The 24,801-nt window shown below is 32.0% G+C and overlaps 3 protein-coding genes across 4 annotated transcripts in view; all 3 read left to right on the top strand.

The window, feature by feature from the left end:
* Positions 1-7,577, top strand: part of LOC123208735 (UPF0481 protein At3g47200-like) — a 7,616-nt gene extending 39 nt beyond the window's left edge. The window contains exons 1-4 of the mRNA XM_044626252.1: positions 1-7; positions 318-617; positions 5,925-6,263; positions 7,067-7,577. The exon at positions 1-7 is cut by the window's left edge and continues 39 nt beyond it. Of these exons, the coding sequence (XP_044482187.1) occupies positions 322-617; positions 5,925-6,263; positions 7,067-7,577 (1,146 nt within the window). The 5' untranslated portion in view covers positions 1-7; positions 318-321. The remainder of the gene's footprint in view (positions 8-317; positions 618-5,924; positions 6,264-7,066) is intronic.
* An 11,496-nt stretch (positions 7,578-19,073) lies between these two features.
* LOC123209548 (UPF0481 protein At3g47200-like) lies at positions 19,074-21,304 on the top strand. Its single transcript, XM_044627643.1, has 2 exons — positions 19,074-19,303; positions 19,905-21,304. Exons 1-2 carry the CDS (start codon positions 19,272-19,274, stop codon positions 21,199-21,201), a joined length of 1,329 nt encoding a protein of 442 aa, XP_044483578.1. The 5' UTR covers positions 19,074-19,271; the 3' UTR covers positions 21,202-21,304.
* Positions 21,305-21,695: 391 nt separating this feature from the next.
* On the top strand, positions 21,696-23,767 carry LOC123203380. Of its 2 annotated transcripts, none has more exons than XM_044619742.1 (2): positions 21,696-22,517; positions 22,793-23,767. In XM_044619742.1, exon 1 carries the CDS (start codon positions 21,769-21,771, stop codon positions 22,423-22,425), a length of 657 nt encoding a protein of 218 aa, XP_044475677.1. In that variant the 5' UTR covers positions 21,696-21,768; the 3' UTR covers positions 22,426-22,517; positions 22,793-23,767. The 2 variants fall into 2 exon arrangements, with proteins under 2 accessions (XP_044475677.1, XP_044475669.1); XM_044619734.1 differs by having other exon boundaries at positions 21,696-23,184; positions 23,268-23,767.
* The last annotated feature ends 1,034 nt before the right edge of the window (positions 23,768-24,801 follow it).

Genomic DNA, 24,801 nt, shown 5'->3' with positions numbered 1-24,801 from the left:
TATTCAGGTTCTTATATAGTCGCTTATGTTCTCTCTGATTTCCATGTGATAATTGGTTGCTAGAAACCTCGTTTTATTTATTTTTCTTCACCAAGAGGTTCAGATTGGATGACATAGATTCCTTTTTTTTCTATGTTTAATTGTTCAATAGGGATGGAGAGAGGGGGCAAGGCCGTCACTTGACCCTAAGTTTTAACAGTTTTCTTTAATATATATGTCAAATGCATTATCCATATGTATTTCACTATCCTTGGCTCCGTCCTTGATGTTCAATATGGATTACAGTCGATCTTAATCCTAGTCTTGTTTGTTTTTAGGAATATGGGTTTGAAGATGAGTACTGGTACAGCTCCCATTAAAGATGAGGACCAGAGCAAGGACTTGCTAATTGATATAACTGCAGAGCAGTATTTAGATCCTGAGCTTGCTGTTGAGTGTTATATTTGCAGGGTTCCTAAATGCATCCGTAGAATAAACGAAGAAGCCTACTCTCCTCGATTAGTTTCAGTAGGTCCTCTTCACCGGGGCAAAGAAGAACTAGCTTTTATGGAAAGACAGAAAGCCAGATACAAGGAAAGTTTTCTTCAGCGAATAACGAAAGAGAAATGGAACGAACTGTTGGGATAAATTAGCCCCGAAAGAGAAAAAAAAAAAGAAAGTCGTAAAGCACAATCAAGCACACACCAAACGAATAGACACAAGATTTTTACGTGGTTCAGGAAATTCCCTACGTCCACGGAGTGCACCAGCACTTCTTCACTATCAAATTGATAATTACAAACTGACACTTTTGTCTCTCTCACTCTCAATCACGAATTTCTCCCTCACAAGTCTCTCTCACCTTCCTAAACTTGTCAATCTAAGCCTAAACCCTTAGAGACCCTTAATACATCATGTAATACCCATATAAGACGTTCAACATGTGTATTTATAGGATAGGAACAACCCACAACTGATTCGGACTCAAAAAACCTTAAAGAAATAAGAATCCGTGTAAAACTGACCACCGGACGTTGTTGGGGCGAGTGAGGGCGTGTCTGACCGTCTTTGGCTGCGATTTTTGCGGCGTTTGATTCGTATCGAAACACGCTTTCCAACGATACCTTATTTGTTTAAAACGGACTTCGTTTGGTATGCTTTCGGGACAGATAAAGTTTAATCCTGTTTTTGAATCCGAATTCTTCTAGAATTCAAATCCTTTCAGGCTTCACAATTCTAACAATCTCCCACTTGAAGACTGAAACACATGCAATCATCAATTCTTCTGAATAGTGAAAACGGTGCACTCAACTTCCTTTGCTTCAACCATGAAGACCGACTGAAGCTGAACACAGCTCCAGTTTCTCGATTGTCACTGGCTTGGTCAACATGTCAGCTGGATTTTTACTTCCAAGAATCTTCACAAGTGTCAGCACTTCTTCATTCAACAAAGTACGAATGAAATGATATCGTAGACCTATATGCTTGGTCCTCGAGTGAAATGCCGAATTCTTGGCTAAGTGTATCGCACTCTGACTGTCACTGTGCAACACATTCAACACTTGTTTGAACCTCAATTCTGCTAACAGACCTTGTAACCAAATCAGTTCTTTGCTTGCTTCTGTAACAGCTACATACTCTGCCTCAGTCGTAGACAAAGTCACAATCCTCTGTAGTTGGGAAACCCAACTAATGGCTGTCACACCCAAAGTAAAAACGTACCCTGTAGTGCTCTTTCTATGATCTACCTCTCCAGCAAAGTCAGCATCAACATATCCTTGTAGCTTCAAATCACTCCTTTTAAAGTATAAACATTTTTCTGTTGTACCTCGTAGATACCTCAAAATCCATTTAATTGCCTCCCAATGCTGCTTGCCTGGATTAGACATAAATCTACTAACTGCTCCCACTGCATGAGCAATATCTGGCCTCGTGCAAACCATAGCATACATCAAACTTCCAATTGCAGATGCATATGGAACTTTATCCATGTATGCCCTTTCTTCATCTGTCTGTGGATACTGATCCTTGGAAAGTCTAAAGTGACTGGCTAGGGGAATTTTGACTGGTTTAGCATCACTCATACTAAAGCGTTGAAGAACCTTACGAATGTACTCTGCTTGAGACAATTGCAATGTACCTCTCTTCTTATCTCTGTTAATTCTCATTCCAAGAATCTGTTTTGCTGCCCCCAAATCCTTCATCTCAAATGCACTAGACAGTTGTTTCTTCAATTTGTTTATTTCTTCCAAATCTGCACCAGCTACCAACATGTCATCAACATAAAGTAATAAAATAGTGTAACTGGTACCAACCTTCTTGAAGTAGCAACAATGGTCAGCATTACATCTCATGTATCCATTCTTTTGCATAAAACCATCAAATTTCTTATACCATTGATGTGGAGCTTGCTTGAGGCCATACAAGCTCTTAGTCAGCTTACACACCAGATTTTCTTTTCCTTTTTCCATAAAACCTTCTGGTTGCATCATGTATATCTCCTCCTTGAGATCACCATGTAGAAAAGCGGTCTTTACATCTAGTTGTTCCAGATATAAATTTTCTGCTGCCACAATGCTCAAAACTGATCGAATTGTGCTCAACTTCACAACAGGGGAAAATATCTCTGTGTAGTCAATGCCTTCTTTTTGTTGAAAACCCTTGACCACCAATCTAGCTTTATACCTTTTAGAGCCATCATGTTCTTGCTTAATTCTGAAGACCCATTTATTTTGGAGTGCCTTCTTACCCTCTGGTAACTTTGTCAACTCCCATGTACGGTTCGAATTCAAAGACTTCATCTCATCCTTCATCGCTAGCTCCCACTTGCTAGAATCATCTACCTGACATGCCTCAGCATAGCATTCAGGCTCCCCAGCATCAGTCAGTAGCAAATAGTTCAAGTCATACTTCTTGTTTGGTATTCGACGTCGCTTGGACCTTCTCAGTGCATTCGCTGGATCCTCTAATTCATCAGGGTATAAATCTGCAATACCCTTTTCTGCTAGTTTTGAGTCTACGCCTGAAGTGGAAGTAGTGACTGGTTCTTTTTCTGCGGTTTCCTTGGCTTCTAACTCCTTACCTAACTTAGGATTCTTCCAAACAGGCACATCATCATGATTAAAATAGTTAGGTTCAGACAACCCCCCACTAGAAGACTCTATAGATTTCCTATTTTTATACATAACTTTCTCATTGAAGATGACATCCCTACTCCTAATCATCTTCTTACTATTTTCATCCCAAAACTTATACCCAAATTCGTCATCCCCATAGCCAATAAAAGTACATTTAATAGATTTTGGGTCAAGTTTGTTTCTAGCATTATCACTAACATGGATATATGCTACACAACCAAAAACTCTAATATGAGAAAGTTTTACCTCCTGACCACTCCAAACTTCTTCGGGTAGTTTGAAATCTAAAGGTGTTGATGGACCACGATTGATCAAATAAGCTGCTGTATTGACTGCTTCTGCCTAGAACTGCTTCGGCAAACCAGCATGTAGCCTCATGCTCCTAGCTCTCTCAGTCAATGTTCGGTTCATACGTTCTGCAACACCATTCTGCTGTGGAGTACTAGGCACGGTCCTTTCGAGACAAATCCCACTCCCGAAGCAGAACTTTTTGAACTCAGAATCTTCATACTCACCACCATTATCGGATCACAACTTCTTGATCTTCAAACCGGTTTCATTCTCAACCATAGCCTTCCACTTTTTGAAAGCTTCAAACACCTCAGATTTCTGCCTCAGAAAATAAACCCAAACTTTCCTTGAGTGATCATCTATGAAAGTGACAAAATAATATTTTCCGCCAACTGAGGAAACTGGTGCAGGTCCCCAAACATCTGTGTGCACTAACTCCAATTTCATTGTCTTTGGAGTTCTCCCAGCTTTCTTAAAGCTCACCCTTTTCTGCTTTCCGAAAACACAACTTTCACACATGTCTAGGTCAATCGATTTCAAATCTGACAACTTGCCATTAGAATGCATGACTCGTAATCCCTTAGTACTCATATGCCCAAGCCTCTGATGCCATAGGTTTGGATCATCTCTACTTTCAGCTGCAGCAAATAAACCACGTCCATCTGTGGTTGTATAGAGAGTTCCAATCTTTTTCCCTTTGGCAATAGTCATAGCTCCTTTCGAAATCTTCCAAGCATCTTCTGAAAACGTTGTCACATAACCTTGTGTTGCCAACTGCCTAATTGAAATCAGATTTTTCTTCAAACTAGGTACATGCCTTACATTATCCAATTTCCAAATAGATCCATTTAGGTTAATCTCCACATTTCCTTCACCTACGATGTCGCATGCCTTATCATTACCAAGATAAACCTTACCCAAGTTGCTTGCAACATATTCTTTAAAGAATTCCTTCCTAGAGGTAGCATGAAACGACGCTCCTGAGTCTAATATCCATGATTCAGTATTGCTTTCTAAAGAGCAAATTAAAGCATCATCCGAGCCTTCCGAAACATAGTTTGCACTAGTCTGACCATCACTTTCTTTCTTTGGAGCTTTACACTCTGACCGGTAATGCCCCATCTTGTGACAATTCCAACACTCGATGTCTTTCTTACCACCATGTGAATTGTTCTGACGGCTCCTTGATTTAGACCTACCACGCCTCGACTTGGATCTACCACATTGCCCACCTCTAGTATTGCTTCTTCTTCTACTCTCCATATTCAAGACTGAATTTGAATTAGAAAACCCATCTTCACGCCTACGAATCTCTTTAGTCATGATCATATCCACAACTTCTGAAAACTTCAATTTTTCTTTCCCAAACGCACCACTGATTGATTGGACGGTACCCTTCCAACTTTCAGGCAACTGACCGAGGATGAGTAAGGCTTGTACTTCATCATCAAACTCGATCTTTATGGACGTTAGTTGATCCGTAATCTCATTAAACGCATTCAGGTGTTCTTTGAAGTTTTTATTTTCTGACATTCGGAGAGAAAAGAGTTTCTTTATCAGATGTACCTTATTTGCCGCAGAAGGTTGTTCGTAGAGATTTGATAAGGATTTCATGAGAGACGCTGTCGTGTCTTGATTCTTCACATTAAAGGCTATTGATCTCGATAGACTCAATCGAATCGCACCTAGAGCTTTACGATCTAAAACTTTCCAATCTTCATCTTTCATGTCTGTTGGCTTTTCTTTGAGCGGTAAGTACAAGTCTTTTTGGTACAGATAATCCTCCATCTGCATCTTCCAGAAACTAAAGTTCGTCCCATCGAACTTTTCAACCTTGTAATGGTCTTTCTCTGAACCCATATTCTTCCACTCAAACGACAAAACCAACTACTAACGAACCAGACTCTGATACCAGTTGTTGGGATAAATTAGCCCCGAAAGAGAAAAAAAAAAGAAAGTCGTAAAGCACAATCAAGCACACACCAAACGAATAGACACAACATTTTTACGTGGTTCAGGAAATTCCCTACGTCCACGGAGTGCACCAGCACTTCTTCACTATCAAATTGATAATTACAAACTGACACTTTTGTCTCTCTCACTCTCAATCACGAATTTCTCCCTCACAAGTCTCTCTCACCTTCCTAAACTTGTCAATCTAAGCCTAAACCCTTAGAGACCCTTAATACATCATGTAACACCCATATAAGACGTTCAACATGTGTATTTATAGGATAGGAACAACCCACAACTGATTCGGACTCAAAAAACCTTAAAGAAATAAGAATCCGTGTAAAACTGACCACCGGACGTTGTTTGGGCGAGTGAGGGCGTGTCTGACCGTCTTTGGCTGCGATTTTTGCGGCGTTTGATTCGTATCGAAACACGCTTTCCAACGATACCTTATTTGTTTAAAACGGACTTCGTTTGGTATGCTTTCGGGACAGATAAAGTTTAATCCTGTTTTTGAATCCGAATTCTTCTAGAATTCAAATCCTTTCAGGCTTCACAATTCTAACACGAACTTCTAAGCTTTATCAAAAACAACGAACAACGAATTCGCAAGTGTTATGAAGATATAATTAAAATGGAGAGTCATGAGTTTACAACAATGGTTGAACACGACGCTGTCTTCATTCTCGAGCTCTTCCTCAGAAGCTACCATAACGATGGAAGTGATGACTTTTTGTTAAAGATACCAACAACTAGATTTGCTCTAAGGATGGACCTACAACTACTCGAAAATCAACTTCCATTCTTTGTCCTGGAGGAGCTATACAGTTTAGCTTTCGAAACCCCAAATTTCCGGGAACTTTGTCATAAATTCTTATATTTATCCAATACCTTACCAGCTAGGTAGCACGGAAACGGAAACGTGAAAACGTGGAAACGTGGAAACGTATTTTTTTAAAAAAGTAGGAAACGGAAACGTGGGGAAACGTGTAAATATAAAAAATATAGAGTTTTTTTATAAATATGAAATTTTTATAAAAAATACGATAACCTATATTTTAATTAAAAAAATACAACAATTGATTTTTTCCAATCAATTTAAAATAACATATAACAAAATAATTTTATACTAAAAATAAATTACAAATTCAAGTTCTTGAAACATGTATATATAAATTAAATTAATGCTTATATATTCATCTTTTAGAATGAAAAATAATCATGTATATAAATCAATATATTTTATCAAAATATATGGAATGCTGTCCTATTTTCAAAGAGAATGAATGTTTCCAGCGATAATCTCGAGGACAAGCAGAAAGCAAATTCTGTTTCAAAGATGTTTTTTTATATTCTTTCATTTTTACCAATTCCTATAACATTCATTCTCTTTGAAAAACATACATTGTTCCATAATTAGCTTTTTTATGCTTTCTTGGTGAGTTTCTCTGCTAATATCCAGTATTATATATGCTGCCAGAATTGACATTTTTTTTGCTGGAACAAATTAATTTATTGAGACACCCAGCAGAAGCAGAAGCAGAAGCAGAAGACGCCCAGGTTTCTGTTAAAGAAACGCGTTTCCCTTTTATCTAAAATTACCAAAACGCCCCGAAACGTTTCGTACCAGTTTCGGGCCGTTTCGGAAACCGAAACGTTTCGGATTCGTGGAAACGCACACTGCTGTGCGTTTCCGTGCTTCTTAGCTTACCAGCTGAGATTGTGGTTAAACATTTCACCGACTTGAGAAGAAGCACCATTTTTAAAAACTTCCCCCGGAGAAAGAATTTAGAGCAGGGATTCATTTCAGATTTGCCTTGTGCAGTGAAGTTGCGCGAGTCGGGGGTGAAGTTTAAGGGCATTGCAGGAACATCGTTGCTTGACATAAGATTTGAGAAGCGAAAGCGGCTGATTCCATGGTTTGAAGTTCATGAACTGCAAATACCTCATTTGGTTGTGGCTGATTATGGAACTGAACGTTTGCTTCGAAAAATAATGGCTTTGGAGCAGTGTCACTACCCATCGGATACTCGAGTTTGCAATTACGTGAGGCTGATGGATTATCTGATTAATACTGAAAAAGATGTGGATTTGCTTGTTAGAAAAGGGATTATTAGGAATCGTATGGGGGACAATATTTCTGTAGTGAATCTGTTTAACAGACTTAGCTTGGAAATTCATAGAAGTCGTGTTATTATAAGACTGGCATGGAATTGAAGGCACACTACAATAATCCTTGGAACCATACAAAGGCAACGTTAAAAAGTGTCTACTTTAAGAACCTTTGGCGAGGCACAGCCACTGTTACAGGAGCCGGATTCTCGTTGCATAAGCTCATGCGATTCATGTCTTCTATGAAGTAAACTATGTAATTGATTTTAATTAGTAGTTTATAAACCGACCAATATCTGTGGGTGTAATGTTATCATTTATGTTTGAAAAAGCCATCTTCTTTCTCTTGTCAGTGACTACTGTGTCTTTTGTTATCGGGACAATGAATTTGGAAATGAGTGGCTCCATTAATGATATGGATCTTTCATAGAACTTTATTTTCAGGTCGATTTCGTGGTCATGGCAAAGTTTCTGGTAGAGTTACTGGCAGCAGGGGAAATCAGTATGTTTTTTATGAGTAACGTTGGACAATCTGGTTACTGACAGGGATTTAGTGAAAATATCTGCAAAGGAAGCTGAATTAAAGCGCATGATAAAACAAAAGATGAGGAACATACGTTCTCAACTACCGGGATTCGTATAAAAGGCAAGAAAGGAGTCACAATCACTCCCATGTAACTTTCAGCCAGGTGTTCAACATTTTTATTAACATTTTTTTAAATGCCAACAAATTATTGGAATTGGCGACCAATTAGCCTATAAGTCCTTGCGTTGGCGTATACGGGGTGCAAGGGGCAGAGCCTTCAAACTTGTAACATGTTTTTATTATAATTTTGTATTAGATGGATTGTTCTAAGTTGGCGTTTAATAATACTTCTCTCTGTAATTGTACTGCAACATTTTTTGCTTTGTAACGTATCTTCAGAAATCAGACTTTGATATATTTGATCTGATCATCAGTTGGTCGACACCTTCATATTGGGTTTCATGTCTGCCCTTTAATTTGAGCGTCTGTGCAATATGAACAGCTAGCAGCCATAAAAGAACATTACTGCATATAATTTTATAAGCTTCCCAAGTGAAGTAAAATAAAACATTTTCCCACTTTTTAACTCTGAAAAAAATCAAAAATTGTTAGAAAAATCTGTCAAATACTATACTATAGAAGTGGAACATCAGCTTAAATTCAATTTGAAAACATCTATTCGAGCTGAATTGGTTTGGTTAATTTGAAGTGGCATGGGGCGTTTTTGGAGATATTTATACTTGTTTCACAGTTACATTCTGCACGACTGTCATCGGGAAACTTGTTCTTAATTTGAGGAACAATAGTGATTTAGGCCGAAGCTGCGGGGCTTTGACGTGAAGAGAGTGAGAGGGGATCACCGGTGAGTGGTCTGGACACTGGCATTATAATAAAGGAAGCTGTGCATGATTAGAAAGATACATAATTATCAATTAATGAATGCTCTTTGCTCGTTTTCAAGTTATTCTTTGCAAATAATTTATGAAGAGGAATGTGGATTCTTGAAGTTCATTCTTATTCCTTTGATAGCTGAACAGCTTAAAAAAAGGAATTAGCATCACTTGTATTTCAGGATTAATCCAAAACCAAAGTAAAAGAAATCCTAATTTTTTAATCCCTTACGCCAAGGAAAAAGAGACAAAAAACATTATTAAAGAGGGAACTTTTAAATAGAAGATACAGGTTCGAATCTCTTTGACGTTTGTAAAATCATAAAAAAATTATTTACTTATCAAGCAAAACCACAAACAATAATAAATCTCTGCAGGCTTTAATATCTGAGAAGAAGGAAGTTCTCTAGAACTAGAAGGCCATCTCAACCCCTCAACTATTCAGTTGAACAAACACTTCGTCCTATACATTATAGTTAATTTGTTAAGTTTGTCTTAATTCTAGGATGAAAAAACAAAGCTAAAGAACTATTTCCCACCCAAGTTTTGGTGAAATGACAAGTACATATTTGTAAAAGATGAAAAACTCAAATACTTATCCAAGTTTTAGTCCGTTAGGACATAATCATAAATTTTCTCTTAGGGTTAAGGGGTAAAATTGTTATTTTATTAGTAATATTAAAATAATTAAAATTATATCTCATTTTTTCTCTTTGGTTTAAAAAACTAACAATTTTCCCCTAAGATTAAGTTTTGAAAAATTTACTTTTCCTCCTTAAGATACCAAACCTGAAATCCGATCACTTCCTTTGGTGAATAGTGACCCTACAGTGGACAAAGATGTCACTGTCACCCAAAAGACGACCTCTAGACAATGACTATCGTCTAAGGATGACGCTTCATCGTTTAGATACGGGCGATGAGCGTCGTTTAGATCCAGATGACGAGAACGAATGATACGCTGTCTTCTAGCAAAGTTCAGGGTGTCTGGTGACCGTCGGAGGAAGAGGTAAAGAAAAAATCTAGGGATTTGGAAGGGAAAAGTCATTTTTTCAAAGTTGAAGTCTAAAGTGAAATGTTAATTTTCAAAACTTGAGAGGGAAAATAAGATAAAATTATATATTTTTTAATATTATTATTAAATCATAGTTTTATCCTTGTATTCAATGACAATTTTAATGGAAATTTAAGGTGGATGGGTGTTATATTTTTCATCTGTCATAGATATGATTTTTTTATTGTGTAAAAACTTGGGTGGGATATAGTACTCAGGCCAAAAATCAAATGCCAAAAGGATAGCCTTTCTTGAAACTTGTTACAGGCCACACGCAACAGCTTTCAGCTTCATATTATACATGTGAGCATGTACGTTTTTTTGGTAATATCCTATGTTTTAAATCGTTCCCTAAAATAATCTTTTTAGGAAAAAATTAAAATTTTATTCTTAAAAGTAATTTTTTAAAACGAAATTAAAATTTTATCTATAAAATTATCATTTTGAGACAAAAATAATTTTTTTTCAGAAAATGAATCCTAAATTTTAATTTCATCCTTAAAAAATTATTCTATGATGAAATTGAAATTTTGTCGTTAAAAGTAATATTATGGGATAAAATTAGAATTTCGTTCTTAAAAATAGTATTTTGAGACGAAATTAAAATTGTTTATAAATATTTTATCACTAAATTGAATATTTGTTGTAGTGATATATTGAGACGACTAAAATGCATGGTTTCATGTTTTGATCTATTAAAACGATCAATTGAAACACTTTTAGATACCCTATTTCAAATGAAAGATAATATTCAAAATTTTCGATTGGTTTAATCAATGATGAAAGTTATTTTATTTTATACTAAATATCTTCCCTCAAATAAGAATCCTACAATTTCTTTAAATTAAATTTTAAATGCGCCCCAAAAAAATCTCTTTTCCAGCCAACCTTTCATTTTTCATCACGATTTATCTCTTATGGATTTTTTTCATGGAATTATCAAATTATTGGCTCAAACACCCAATGTTGAGCAAAAAATTGTTGGAACAAGATATCAAGCTCAGAATCATTATGAATTCTCAAAGAATTAATGAATATTTTTGTGCTGGGAGATATCCGCAAAAATCTTTCACTATTTAAATTTATTCAAATGATATCTTATTAGGTCAAAATCATTCTCAAATTTACCGAAAGAAGGTGATATTCATTTAACTATCCTAAAAGTAAAAACAAAAAAGATATGGGAAAAACACAGAATTTCTTGATGGGAGTTTTGAAAAGAAAAAAGTTTCGTACAAAAAAGAAGAAAAAACACGTTTGCAAAATTCATCAAAGGCATCAATCCTCCTGCAGAATAAATATTCAAATGATGCACAAGCATCCGTGCCTAATTTTCAAAAGAAAAGTTTGCAAGAATCAAGATTTATGACAGATTCGCTCAATAATTCCTGCAAGGCCGGAAATGAAATTCTAATGGGTCTATTGGTATCTAGCTAAAAATTTCTCATAACTAGGGTTGGACTCGAGGAAATGAAATTTTGATGGGTCTATTGGTATCTAGCTAAAAATTTCTTATAACTAGGGTTGGACTCGAGGAAATGAAATTTTGATGGGTCTATTGGTATCTAGCTAAAAATTTCTCATAATTAGGGTTGGATTTAAGTTGAGCTAAGCTCGAGCTCAAACTCAGTTAAGTTTATATATAACAGAGTTTGAACTCAGTTCGATTTATATATAACAGAGCTCAAGCTCGTCGAAATCAAGCTCGAACTCGGCTTGACTTGTTTCGAGTTCAAGTTTTTAATTATTTCATTATTAAAACAATATTTTTTTAATACATATTGGTCAAAACGACATCGTTTTATATTAAAATTTTTTATTGAAAATTTTGACAAATAGCTCGAGCTCGACGAAGCTTTTATAGGACTGACTCATTCGAACTGAGCTCAAACTCGAACAGACTCGGTTCGAGTCCAGCTCTACTCATATTAGACAATGCTTTTTTATCAACATGTATTTATTTTTTCCTCATTTAATTGGTCGTAGCATTTTTAGACAGGCACTTGTTATATAAAATCAAATACGGCGGACATACCTTGATTTGATGTGATTTCATAGGTTTTTTAAACTAAATTTTATAAAATAATTTGTAAATTTTTTTAAATAAATCAAATTAAAATTAAAAAATATAATTTGATCTGATTTAGATTATAGTTTGAATAATAATTATCAATATCTTATAATATCTATACAATATAACAAATGTAAAATATAATATATATTATAAGGTGTATCGAATTAATACAATACAATAATTATATCATATAATATGATATATATCCTACTATATGATATATATTAGAAAAATTAAAGGAATATTTATAGAATAATTAAAGGAATATTAGAAAAAAATAAATTACTTTATAAATTTTTTTCAATTTCATTTGATAATACACGTTCAAATACTGCCTCAATAAATGATTTAATTAATATTTGCAGACCTAATTTAGGTGGTAGATTTTTTCATATTAGATGTGCATGTCATGTATTAAATTTATGTGTACAAGATAGTTTACATTATCTTAATAATTTTATTAGTCTAATAAAAACAACAATTTCATTTTTATGGACACATCCCCAAACTATGAAAGAGTGAGATAAATTTTATAAACAACATAATAGAAGACCAAAAAGATTTCCTAAAGAAATGCCGACTCGTTGGAATTCAACATATGAATTACTCAACGAATCTTTTGATTATAGAGATTTATTATGCTCATTTATTTCACAACATGTGCCACAAGTTACATTATATCCCCAACATTGGGATATTTGTAAAATAATTTTAAATGTATTAAGAAATTTTAATAATGCAACATATACTTTAAGTGAAATTTGTTATCCCACTTCTCATTTGTTTTTAAATGAAACTGTTAATATTATTAGACTTTACAAGAAGCCAAACAAGATATTATTCTACAAGAAACTATTTTTTTAATGAAAACAAAATGGTTAAGTTACTATAAAACAATTTCAAAACTTTTTCTTGTTGCATTTTTTTATCCTAAATTTAAATTAGATGGTGTCACAGATTATTTGACATTATATTATGAATGTTTGCAATTAGACGAAGTTAATATTCCATTAACTATAACTAATATTATGAATTTAATTAAAGAAATTTATTTTGAATATTCATTAATTTATGGTGGTTCTTCTTCCTCTCTACCACGTATTGCCCTATCATCAACCCAAAATATGAGTTATGAGAATCGTATTATGATGCAAAAGGGCAAAAGACCAAGAGGAACATTAGACTCCACCTCGGAGCTTGATATTTATTTAACTACTATTTTTGAGTTTGGTGACAACAATATAGGTAAAGACTTTCCAGTATTAGAATGGTGGAGTTGACATGCATCAACTTTTCTAACATTAGCAGTTATTGCTAAACAAGTTCTGGCAACACCACTATCAACTGTCGCAGTAAAACAAGTTTTTAGTCAAAGGGGTAATATATTGGATGAGAGGCGATCAAGTTTAGCTCCCAAATTTATTGAAGCCCAAGTATGCGTGGACAATTGGACAAGAGCCGAATTACGCCAACAAAAAATAAAAGTGGACTTCAATGAAAAATCGTTTGATTTAACTACGGATAGTTTGATGACGGGAAATAATACTCAAGATAGTGGAGGTGAATAATAAGGTAAGGGAGTACCGCGAGCTATTAGATATGCAAAGGTAAGAGAATTACTTAGACTTTGATTCTTCTAAACCCCAAGAAGATACGTAGGAAGCATAATTGAAAAATTAAGTCAAAGCCTTTCTTTTAATTTTTAATTATTGTAATTAATAATTTAAAAATTAAATCAAGATCATATATTAGAATTAACGGTTCAATATCGGTTTGGAATCGAAATCGTCGATTCTGAACAGGGGTCATGAACCGGAACTGTCAGTTCCGAACCGTAGACGAACCGTTCTATTACGGTTTTGGTTCAGGGTCCTTATTTTTTCGAACCGTAAATCGATGATTTTGAATTGAAACCACCGGTTTACGAACCGTGGCCAGGACTAAGTCAAGATTTATGATAAATTCATCCTGCAAAGATACTCAATAATTTTAATAAGACGTGCAAAATAAATATTCAAATGATGCAGAATCACCCGTGATTTTTGGCAAATTGTCCGTAAAGATGCTCAATAGTTCCTGTAAGGCTGCAAATGAAATTCTGATGGGTCTACTCTATTTGTGTCCAACTAAAAATTTCACATATCAGACAATACTCTTTTATCAACATGTTTTTTTTTTTTAATTTAATTATTGCGGTCAACGTGAATCAAATTAAATTATTGTTATAATATGTATGACAGCTCTATGATGCATGACAAGCCAACCACTATATGGATTGACAATCCATCCCTTAGCTCCTCGAGGGTTGACATCTTAATATTAGCATTTTTTCTAATTCCCACCATCGTATGAGGGTTGACATCTTGTGATGCATGACATTTTTTCTAATTCACTTAACTCCTCGTGGAACACAAGTGTTGAATTAGCATTTTTGGACATCTTTAAAATATATTGGTCCGTCGGTAAGGTTAAATTCAATAATTCTTCAGTATTTATTCTTTTCATATTTAATGGTTTAATTCTAATTTATACTAATTCCAAATTTCATAACTTATTCATGTCACATCATAAAAGTCCTCCATCCTTTTGATTCTTAAGATTAAATGTTTAACTCTCTAATAATTAGGATTAGATTCGAACTGAACTCATTCAAATTTGAATTCGAGTTTGATTCGAATAAGTCTAAAACAAGTCAGTTTTATACGAGCTTGGTTGAGCTGGAGTTACTCGTCAAAATTTTCAATTAAAAATTTTAATACAAAATAATAATATATCAATTATGATTTTTTAATATTTTATTTTTTTATTAGAAAACGTATCCTATGAAACGATTTATAATAATATATTTATTATATCATATTGAATTGATATGATATAATAAATATATTATATAATGCAACAGGGGTGGATATAAAAAATTAATGATTTATTCACCATTTAAACTTATTATTATATATTATTGTTGTCAAATTAAATTATTGTCGTTAGATGGCTCTACAATGCATACAAACTTATTATGATAATAATATATTAATGGATTGACAGTTCATCTATGAGCTCCTCGAGAGTGTTAAATTAGCATTTTTGGACAGGCGTTGTTATATAAAATCAAATACGGTAGATTCGATCTGATTTGATGTGTTTTGATATATTTTAAAAAATATATAAAAAAGTTTTAAAATAAATTAAACTAAATTAAAATTAAAATTTGATCTAATTTATATTATAATTATTAATATTTTATGTTACATATAATATATATAAAAAAAATGATATATATCATAAAATATATTGAATTAATATGATATAATAAATATATTATATGATATAATATGTATCTTATCATACAATATATGTTATCGATACAAATCAATATATTTAAAAAAATATATATAGTGCAATATGAGTGTATATACAAAATTTTAAAATGTTAAGAATATTTTTGATATTTATCAAAATAATAATGTGTCAAATATAATTTTCTAATATTTAACTATTTTATTTATTAAAAAATTAATTAAAAATTAACTTTCTAATATGATACAGTACGATATACAATAAAAAATTAAAATTTTAATATATAATTCAATTATCATAATTAGAATTTTTTAAAATCATTTTTTTCTGTTATATTAAAATTATTTATTTACAAATATATAATTTTAAAAATTAATTAAATTATAATTTAAAAAATATAATATAAATATAAAAAATAAATATAAAATATCTCGATAATATATTTTAAAAATAATAAAATAAATATAAAAAATTGTACACCTTGTCAGCATGCATTTATTCTTTCTTAATTTAATTGGTCAAAAGTGAACGTGAATCAAGGATTTCGGCCACCCAGAGGAGTTGCGGTCAAATTAAATTATTGTTGTTAGGTGGCTCTATAATGCACACAAACCTATTACTATAATAATATATTAATAGATTGACAATTCATCTTTGACCTCTGTGACAGTGTTGAATTAACATTTTCGGATCAGGCGCTGTTATATAAAATCAAATATGGTGGGCTCGGTCTGATTTGATGTGTTTTGGGTGATTTTATAAATCAAATTAAAAAATATTTAAAATAAATCAAATTAAATTAAAAAAATAATTTAATCTGATTTATATTATAATTAAAGTTATAACTATTAATATTTTATAATATAATATAATATAATATATATAAAAAAACGATTGAATTAATATGATATAATAAATATATTATACGATATAATATATATTTTATCATATAATATATATTATTGATACAAATCAATATGTTTTTTTAGAGAAAATAATAGTACAATATGGGTATATATAAAAAAATTTAAAATGTTAATAATATTTTTGATATTTATCAAAATAATAATGTGTCAAATATAATTTGTTAATATTTTAATATTTTATTTATTAAAAAATTAATTAAAATTATTCATTAAAAATTAATCAAAAAATTAACTTCTTAATATCATACAATACGATATAGGATAAAAAATTAGATTTTTAATATATAATTTGACTATTATAATTAGAATTTTTTAAAATAATTCATTTATAAATATATATAATTAAAAAAATAAAATAAATTATAATTTTTTAAAATATAATATAAATATATAAAAATATATAAAATATTCCTATAATATACTTTTAAAAAATAATAAAATAAATATAAAAACAATTGTAGATCTAATTCTTATCAGAAAATTTTGTTAGTCTTTCTTAATTTAATTGGTCAGAGTGAACATGAATCAAGGATTTCAACCACCCACAAGAGTTGCTATCAAAATTAAATCATTGTCGTTAGATGGTTCTATAATGCATACAAACCTACTATGATAATAATATATTAATAGATTGGCAACTCATCTTTGAGCTCTGCGAGAGTGTTGAATTAGCATTTTCAGACAGATGTTGTTTTATAAAATTAAATAGGTGGATTCGATCTGATTTGATGTGTTTAGAGAGATTTTATAAATCAAATTAAAAAAATATTTAAAATAAATCAAATTAAATTAAAAAATAAAATTTAGCTTTATTTATATTATAATTTAAATTATAATTATCAATATTTTATGATATGATATAATATATATAAAAAACGATATATATCATAACATATATTAAATTAATATAACATAATAAATATATTATATGGTATAATATGTATTTTACTATATAATATATATTATCGATACAAATCAATACATTTTTTTAGAGAAAATGATAGTGCAATAGGGGTATATATAAAATATTTTTAAATGTTAAAAATATTTATGATATTTATCAAAATAATGACATGTCAAATATAATTTCTAATGTCTTACTATTTTATTTATTAAAAAGTATATAATATAATATGATACAAGATAAAAAATTAGATTTTTAATACACGATTGGACTACTATAATTAAAATCTTTTAAAATCATTCATTTCTGTTACATTAAAATCATTCATATATATAGATTAAAAAAATTAATTAAATTATAATTTTTTAAAATATAATATAAATATATAAAATAAATATAAAATATCTCTATAATATACTTTTAAAGAAAATAACAAAATAAATATAAAAAACAAATTCTACATCTAATTCTTATTAGAAAATTTTGTGAAACAAATATATATATATATATATATATATATATATATATTTTAAAGAAATAGGATTTACACTTATTAGCAACTTACTGTTCATTATCGACAAATTGTAAGGTCAGTGCTTTGATCAGTGAATGGTTTAAAATCCGAAGACTGAAGTTACATCTTGTAGGCAACACGTGGAACACAAGTGTTGAATTACGTACTAGTCTACCTTGATTTTCGGACTAGCACTTGCTATATAAGATCAAATATCAAGCCAGAAGAGGAAGCACATTGTGGATAAATATAGTACAAGATGAGGCAGTGAGGTAGCATAAGTTTAAGTGACACATCTATACAATCAAATATAATATATTTTAAAAAATAATAAAATAAATATAAAAAATTGTACACCTTGTCAGCATGTATTTATTCTTTCTTAATTTATTTGGTCAAAGTCAATGTAAATAAAGGATTTCGGCCAGAGTAGTTGCGGTCAAATTAAATTATTGTTGTTGGGTGGCTCTATAACGCATACACACCTATTATTATTATAATAATATATTAATAGATTGATAATTCATCTTTAACACCTGTGAGAGTGTTGAATTAGTATTTTTGGATCAGGAGCTGTTATATAAAATCAAATATGGGGGGCTCGGTCTGATTTGATGTGTTTTGAGAAATTTTATAAATCAAATTAAAAAATATTTAAAATAAATCAAATTAAATTAAAAAAATAATTTAATTTGATTTATATTATAATTTAAGTTATAATTATTAATATTTTATAATATAATAAAAAATATATAAAAAACGATTGAATTAATGTCATATAATAAATATATTATATGATATAATATATATCCTATCATATAATATATATTATTGATGCAAATCAATATATTTTTTTAGAGAAAATGATAGTATAATATGGGTATATATAAAAAAATTTAAAATGTTAAGAATATTTTTTATATTTATCAAAATGATAATGTGTTAAATATAATTTTTTAATATTTTACTATTTTATTTATTAAAAAATTAATTAAAATTATTCATTAAAAAATTAATCAAAAAATTAACTTTCTAATATCATACAATACGATATATGATAAAAAATTAGATTTTTAATACACAATTCTATCACTATAATTAGAATTTTTTAAAATCATTCATTTATAAATATATATAATTTAAAAAAATTAATTAAATTATAATTTTTTAAAATATAATATAAATATAAAAAAATATAAAATATTTCTATAATATACTTTTAAAAAATAATAAAATAAATATAAAAACAATTATAGATCTAATCCTTATCAGAAAATTTTGTTAGTCTTTCATCGTCGACAAATAGTGAGGGCAGTGCTTTGATCAGTGAATGGTTTAAAATCTAAAGACTGAAGTTATATTTTGTAGGCAACACGTGGAACACAAGTGTTGAATTAGCTACTAGTCTACTTTGATTTTCGGACTAGCACTTGTATGTAAGATCAAATATAAAGCCAGAAGAGGAAGCACATTATAGATAAATATAGTACAAGGTGAGGCAGTGAGATAGCATAAATTTAAGTGACACGTCTATAAAATCAAATATATTATGGTACAAGCTGAAATATAATCGAGAACAAGTAAGAACTCTCTGGTGCAATCTACCACACAACTATGGCTTTTCTTCCGATCTCCGAAATAGCCAGGTTCAATTGCTCTTGCTTAGTTATTTTAATGATGTATTCTTTTCATTTATTTATTTCATCCACCCAAAATTAATCAAATGTTAATCTGATCTTAGAGTTTTTATACTAGTACTCAAAATTATTTCACAATTAAAAAACACCTGTTAGTTTTGAATATACGAATCTAAACTCTATTATGTTAAAATTGGTATCTTTAAATAACTTCTTTTTTACCTTTAAAAAATTTATCGAGTATGATATTTACCGGAGCGAGGATGGCCCCGGATTGCTAGATATCTGCCCGCTACGTTAGGTCTTTCTGGCGGCGGAATCTGGGAGCTAGGGAAGAGAGGAAGGAAAGTAGGTACGAAAAAAGAGGAGGGGAACATAAAAAGCAGAAATATTGGGTTATTTTTTATATTCGTTCCTAGGCATCTTTATCAACATAATTTAATTTAATTTAATTTACATTTCAAGCGATTATGAGAGATTGTGTATAATTCTGAAAGCTATTTATAGAAATGAAAATATTTACCTCATGCATGCAACCTAATTTTCTTCTGAAGGTTGATTATTAGTTGATCGTTATTGACTATTGTTATATAAACAACTTTGATTTCAGAACAATGAACACGGAGATGACTATTGTCTCTAAACAAAAAAATCTGGTCAAAGAGTTGCTGATTGACATTAATAAAAACCTTGTGTCCGAGTCTGTTCTTGATCAGTGTTGTATTTACAAGGTGCCTAGAAGGATTCGAAGAGTAAATGAAGAACTCTACACTCCGGAGTTAATTTCAATTGGTCCTCTTTACTATGACGGACCAGAATTAACTGATATGGAAAAGAATAAAAAACAACATGTGAAAGACTTTTTTGCACGAACAACAAAAGAGAAAATAGATGAGATTGTAAGTTTCATCGAGAACAAAGAAGAACAAATTCGTGCTTGTTACGCAGAAGAATCTCAACTTGAGAGTCATGGTTTTGTTAGGATGATTTTCTATGATTCTATCTTCATCATAGAGTTCTTCTTAGCTACTGTACATGATGTACCACGGGGTGCAGAGTCAGTTAACCGTACTTTACAAATCGACTTGCAATTATTTGAAAATCAACTTCCATTCTTCATCCTCAAGGAAATATACGAGTTAGCTTTTGTTGACAAGGGTGACATGCCTACCTTCATGGAGCTTTCTTTTCATTTCATTGAGGGTGAAGAAAAGCAAGAAAATCCGAAATTATACAAAATAATCTCCGAGATGGAAGTTAAACATTTCACTGATTGGAAAAGAATCACTCTGGTCAAAGACTATCCAAAAGAAGCGACAAACATGGGGTGGGTTGAAAATTTACCTTGTGCAGTAAAGTTACATGAGTCAGGGGTAAAGTTTAAGGTTATTGAATGTGACAACTTGTTAGATATAAAATTCGAAGAGCGAAAGCATCTAATCCCATTTCTTAAAGTCTATGAATTGCAGATACCACAACTAATAGTAATTGACGATACTGAACGTGAATTCAGAAACATTATTGCTTTAGAGCAGTGTGTTTATCCAAATAATGCTCTGGTTAGCAATTATGTTGCACTACTGGATTATCTTATCAATACTGAGGAGGATGTGGATTTGCTTGTTAGAAAGGAAATTATTTTAAATTTTCTGGGCGACAATGCTTCAGTGGCAAAAATGTTTAATAGACTTAATCACAATGTACCTATAAGCCCATCACCATACTCTGACATATGCAAGCATCTCCAAGACTACTACAAAAAACCTCATAACAGAGCCAAGGGACCTTTGAAAAGAGTATATTGCAGCGATCCATGGAGAGGCACAGCAACTGTCGCAGCAATAATACTCTTGTTTCTTACTGTCGTACAAACCGTATGTTCTATTTGGCAAGTTGTGTTATTTTAATTGATAATTGTATTAGATCCAGAATCTATTTGTATTACTATAATATTCAGTGTGAAGCTCCTTGTTTTAATAAGAATATGCGTTTGTATACTTTCTAGTTCAATATTTCTTCTCTTTCCCTCCTGGCGAGTGACAATAATAATAATATTAAAAGATGAGTACGTTAAATTCAAGTTATTATACCAAATTTAAATTCAACAACACTCAATTTGACTTTATTAGAACCCTAACCAATTCGACTTGTTATTATCACAAAGGTGCTTCCTATGGAGCAAAAGTGCTTATAAAAATATTTAGTCAGAAAATTAATGTAATAAGGTTAATAAATGGGAGAAATTTGCACCGACGTGGAAGCATAGGTGGTTCCACCTTAGTCGTGTTGCCTTGTTGGATCATATTTGCAGAATAATATTTATTTTTTTAATTAATTAAATTATTACTAAAATTCCCTTCAAACAGAGTGGGACTAGCTAAAATACGCGGGGTATGCATAATGAATCTACGCATAATCGGCCTTGATAAAAAGTACTCTGAGAGTCTACGAGCTCGCCAGACCCGAAACAAGCAATGACAACGACAGAAGACGACGACGACGAGGGATTCGGGGAATTCACGTTCGCGCCAATCACCGTCCATTCAAATCCCAAAACCGGCGGTTCCGATCTTCAAGATAAAGTTGATGACGATTGGGGCGATTTTGTTACACCCGCTTCGTTCTCCCGCTGCGAAACGCTCCCTGTAAAATCACTGGATCCGATTCATTTGTCCGTAGATCGCCGAGCTGATAGCTTGATAAATGATGTGGCGCAGCCTGACTTGGTCCCGAGTCGGAATCGGGTTCAGTGGGAGAAAACCAGGGGCACGTTGCCGTTATCGTTGTTTGGAGAGGAAGAGAAGGAGGATGAATCAAGTGAGCCGGGTTTATTATTTAATGGTGCAACCGAGTTGAAAAAAACCGAGAAAAAGGTGGGATCGGAGTTAAATATGAGCGATCTGATTGCGAATTTATGTGCTGGGAGCGAGCCAAGCATGGTGGTAAGTGGTACGGGTTTGAATTTGGAATCAAATGGATTGGGTTTGAAGAGAAGTGCATCGAATTTGGATTCAAACGGTTCAGGTTTAAAATTGGAAAATTGGGATTCTTATGGGTTGAAATCGGAATCAAAGTTAGCTCGTATTTTAAATGTCATTAACGATGATATAGATTTTGGACAATGTACATAGTGAAAGCTTCCACGTATTTGTTAAGTGAGTCAAAGTTACCACCAATTTGTCCTGCTTTAGAGACAGCATTTTCCTTACACAATGATATTCAGGTTTGACTCATTTGTTTTGCTGTGTGTGTTTCTTAAAACTCTGTGACTGGATCTTTGGCAATTCAGTTGTTTGTGTTTGAGACCCAACATATAGAAAATTCACATTAATGAAAATCTGTGTGCTATCTAAATTTCATCTTACTTTCAAATTGGTCAACCTATTTCTTTTGGCAAGTTTGTGCGTCATGGACAGGTTAAAAGTTTGCTTGCACATGCTTTTATTAAATAATAATTTTCTCATGTTCTAATGTGAGTTTTACTTGCTCACGGAAAAGACACCAAGGCGGAGAGCCACAGGGGATCAATATTTGGGGATACTTAACTAGAAACTGATGACTCCTCAGTTCATCAAGATGTTTCTGATTACAATCTAGCTTCCTCCAGGACAGATGACATTAAGAAGAGTCTGGGGTCGAGTGTATCTATCAGTGATCTCATAAAAAGTTTGTACAATCAAGCTGAGCAGAAAGCTCCTCTTAACCATTCACAAAATCCAAGTGAAAATGGTCTTCATTCTGTAATGGAACCTGTGGATTCTGATTTAGTAGATGGTGATGGTGATTTCAATGATGACTCTTGGGAATTTATAGGTGCTGTTTCCAGGAAATTAGATGAACAGATCTCGGTTCCCAGTCTTGAGGATCCACATGTGAAACACAATGCCAAGGTGGAGCCAAAAAAATTGATTGAGGAGCATTTTTCAAATAATTTGTCTCATCTTCTTAGTTTCTATTTGATTGCATGTACCAGATATGAAAATGGTGGTGTGGAATGGTGAGCACTATTTCCTACCTCTTGCAAATTTGTGGGCAAATCTTGTAACGACTAATTCTCCAAACTTACTCTGCCTGCATGCTCGCTAATAAGGATACCAATGGAAGTTGAAATTTTCTATCGAGGAATTCTGCAGCCTGAGTTGTCAATTGAATCCCAGTTGGATAATAAAGCTTCAGGGCGTCAGTCACAGACAAAGGACTGTGCTCTGGTAGAAAAAGCCACAATAGTGTCTGGTTGATCAAACAAATTCTCGGATCCGATATTGCATTACTTAAATTGATTGCCATTCTTCTAGTGGAAGCTGTAGCATAGCAATTCAATGTAGAAAAAGGCTGTATCAAAAACAGAAACTTTGTGTAAAAAACAGATTGGAATGTCATTTTTACTGTTCCGTAATGGTGACTGGTGAGTTAGAGTGTCATATCTCATAGAAAAAATAATAATAATAAGTTGGATGATTTTTGGTTGTCAAACTCAAAATGTTCATTGTGCAATATCTAGATTCTTGTTACCACTCACTTCATCAGGTTCTGTGTTTAAATTCAAGTATTTTTTTAATCTAATTGTAGCATCATGTGGATAAGAATCAAGTCAACTTGCCTTTTACCTAATTGTAATATCCGTTACAGCAGAAGGTTTGGATGAGTCTAAAAACATTGATTTCACTGTGTCTCCACCTTTTCTATCTGTCTTCTAAATCTTCTAAGCAGAAACCAACTCTCTCCTCTCTTATACACAAATTTGGAGAGCCCCAGCATGAACTGGACCCAACAAATGCTTCCTAACTTTGGCTGCCATTCTTGACTGCTTATTAATGGATTAATAATTAATCATAATTTAAAAATATAATTTAATGGAAAAAATTGTCAGATAGTCTCCACTAAATGGCCGCCGCCTTTAACGACTGTCCAACAAGTCAAGGTGAACTTGTTTGTACATATACTGCATCCCTGCTGCTAAAGAACTGAAAATTCTGACCTCTTGTTCCATTTTGTTGATAATATTTTTGTATAGTTTAAACATTTTGGTCAGGCCTACTCTTCTTACGTACTCAGGTTCTCATGCACTATTAATTTTTATCAATAATTTTTTTTTTTTTTTTCCTTGATTGACTGTTTCCCTTGCAGGTCCAAGATTTTTTATGATGCTCTTTTTTTTTTTTTGTTTTTGTTACCCATTGTTACAGATCTACCTTTATTGCTAAGTTTTTCAATTTTTAAGCGACTTGTTATTATAGATCTACTCGTGTTACTGGGTTTTCTTTTGATTTCATTACTTATTGGTATAGATCTGTGATTGTAGATATTGTCTTTGGTACTTTGTCTGTTTCTCTATTAAATCCACTGTTTGTTTTTTTATTTCTCGCGACGAAATCATTCTTAATACTGCTATTTCATGTGATTATTGCTAATTTTTTGTTGCTGTCTCAGATGTTATATCCTCTGTGTCTTTGCTGTGTTACCTGATTTTCTGCGAAACCCACTGTTTGTCCTTCATTTTTCTTTAT

The sequence above is a fragment of the Mangifera indica genome, chromosome 2 (genome assembly GCF_011075055.1).
Source record: "Mangifera indica cultivar Alphonso chromosome 2, CATAS_Mindica_2.1, whole genome shotgun sequence".
Lineage (NCBI taxonomy): Eukaryota > Viridiplantae > Streptophyta > Magnoliopsida > Sapindales > Anacardiaceae > Mangifera > Mangifera indica.
This window is presented reverse-complemented; position numbering and strand designations above follow the sequence as displayed.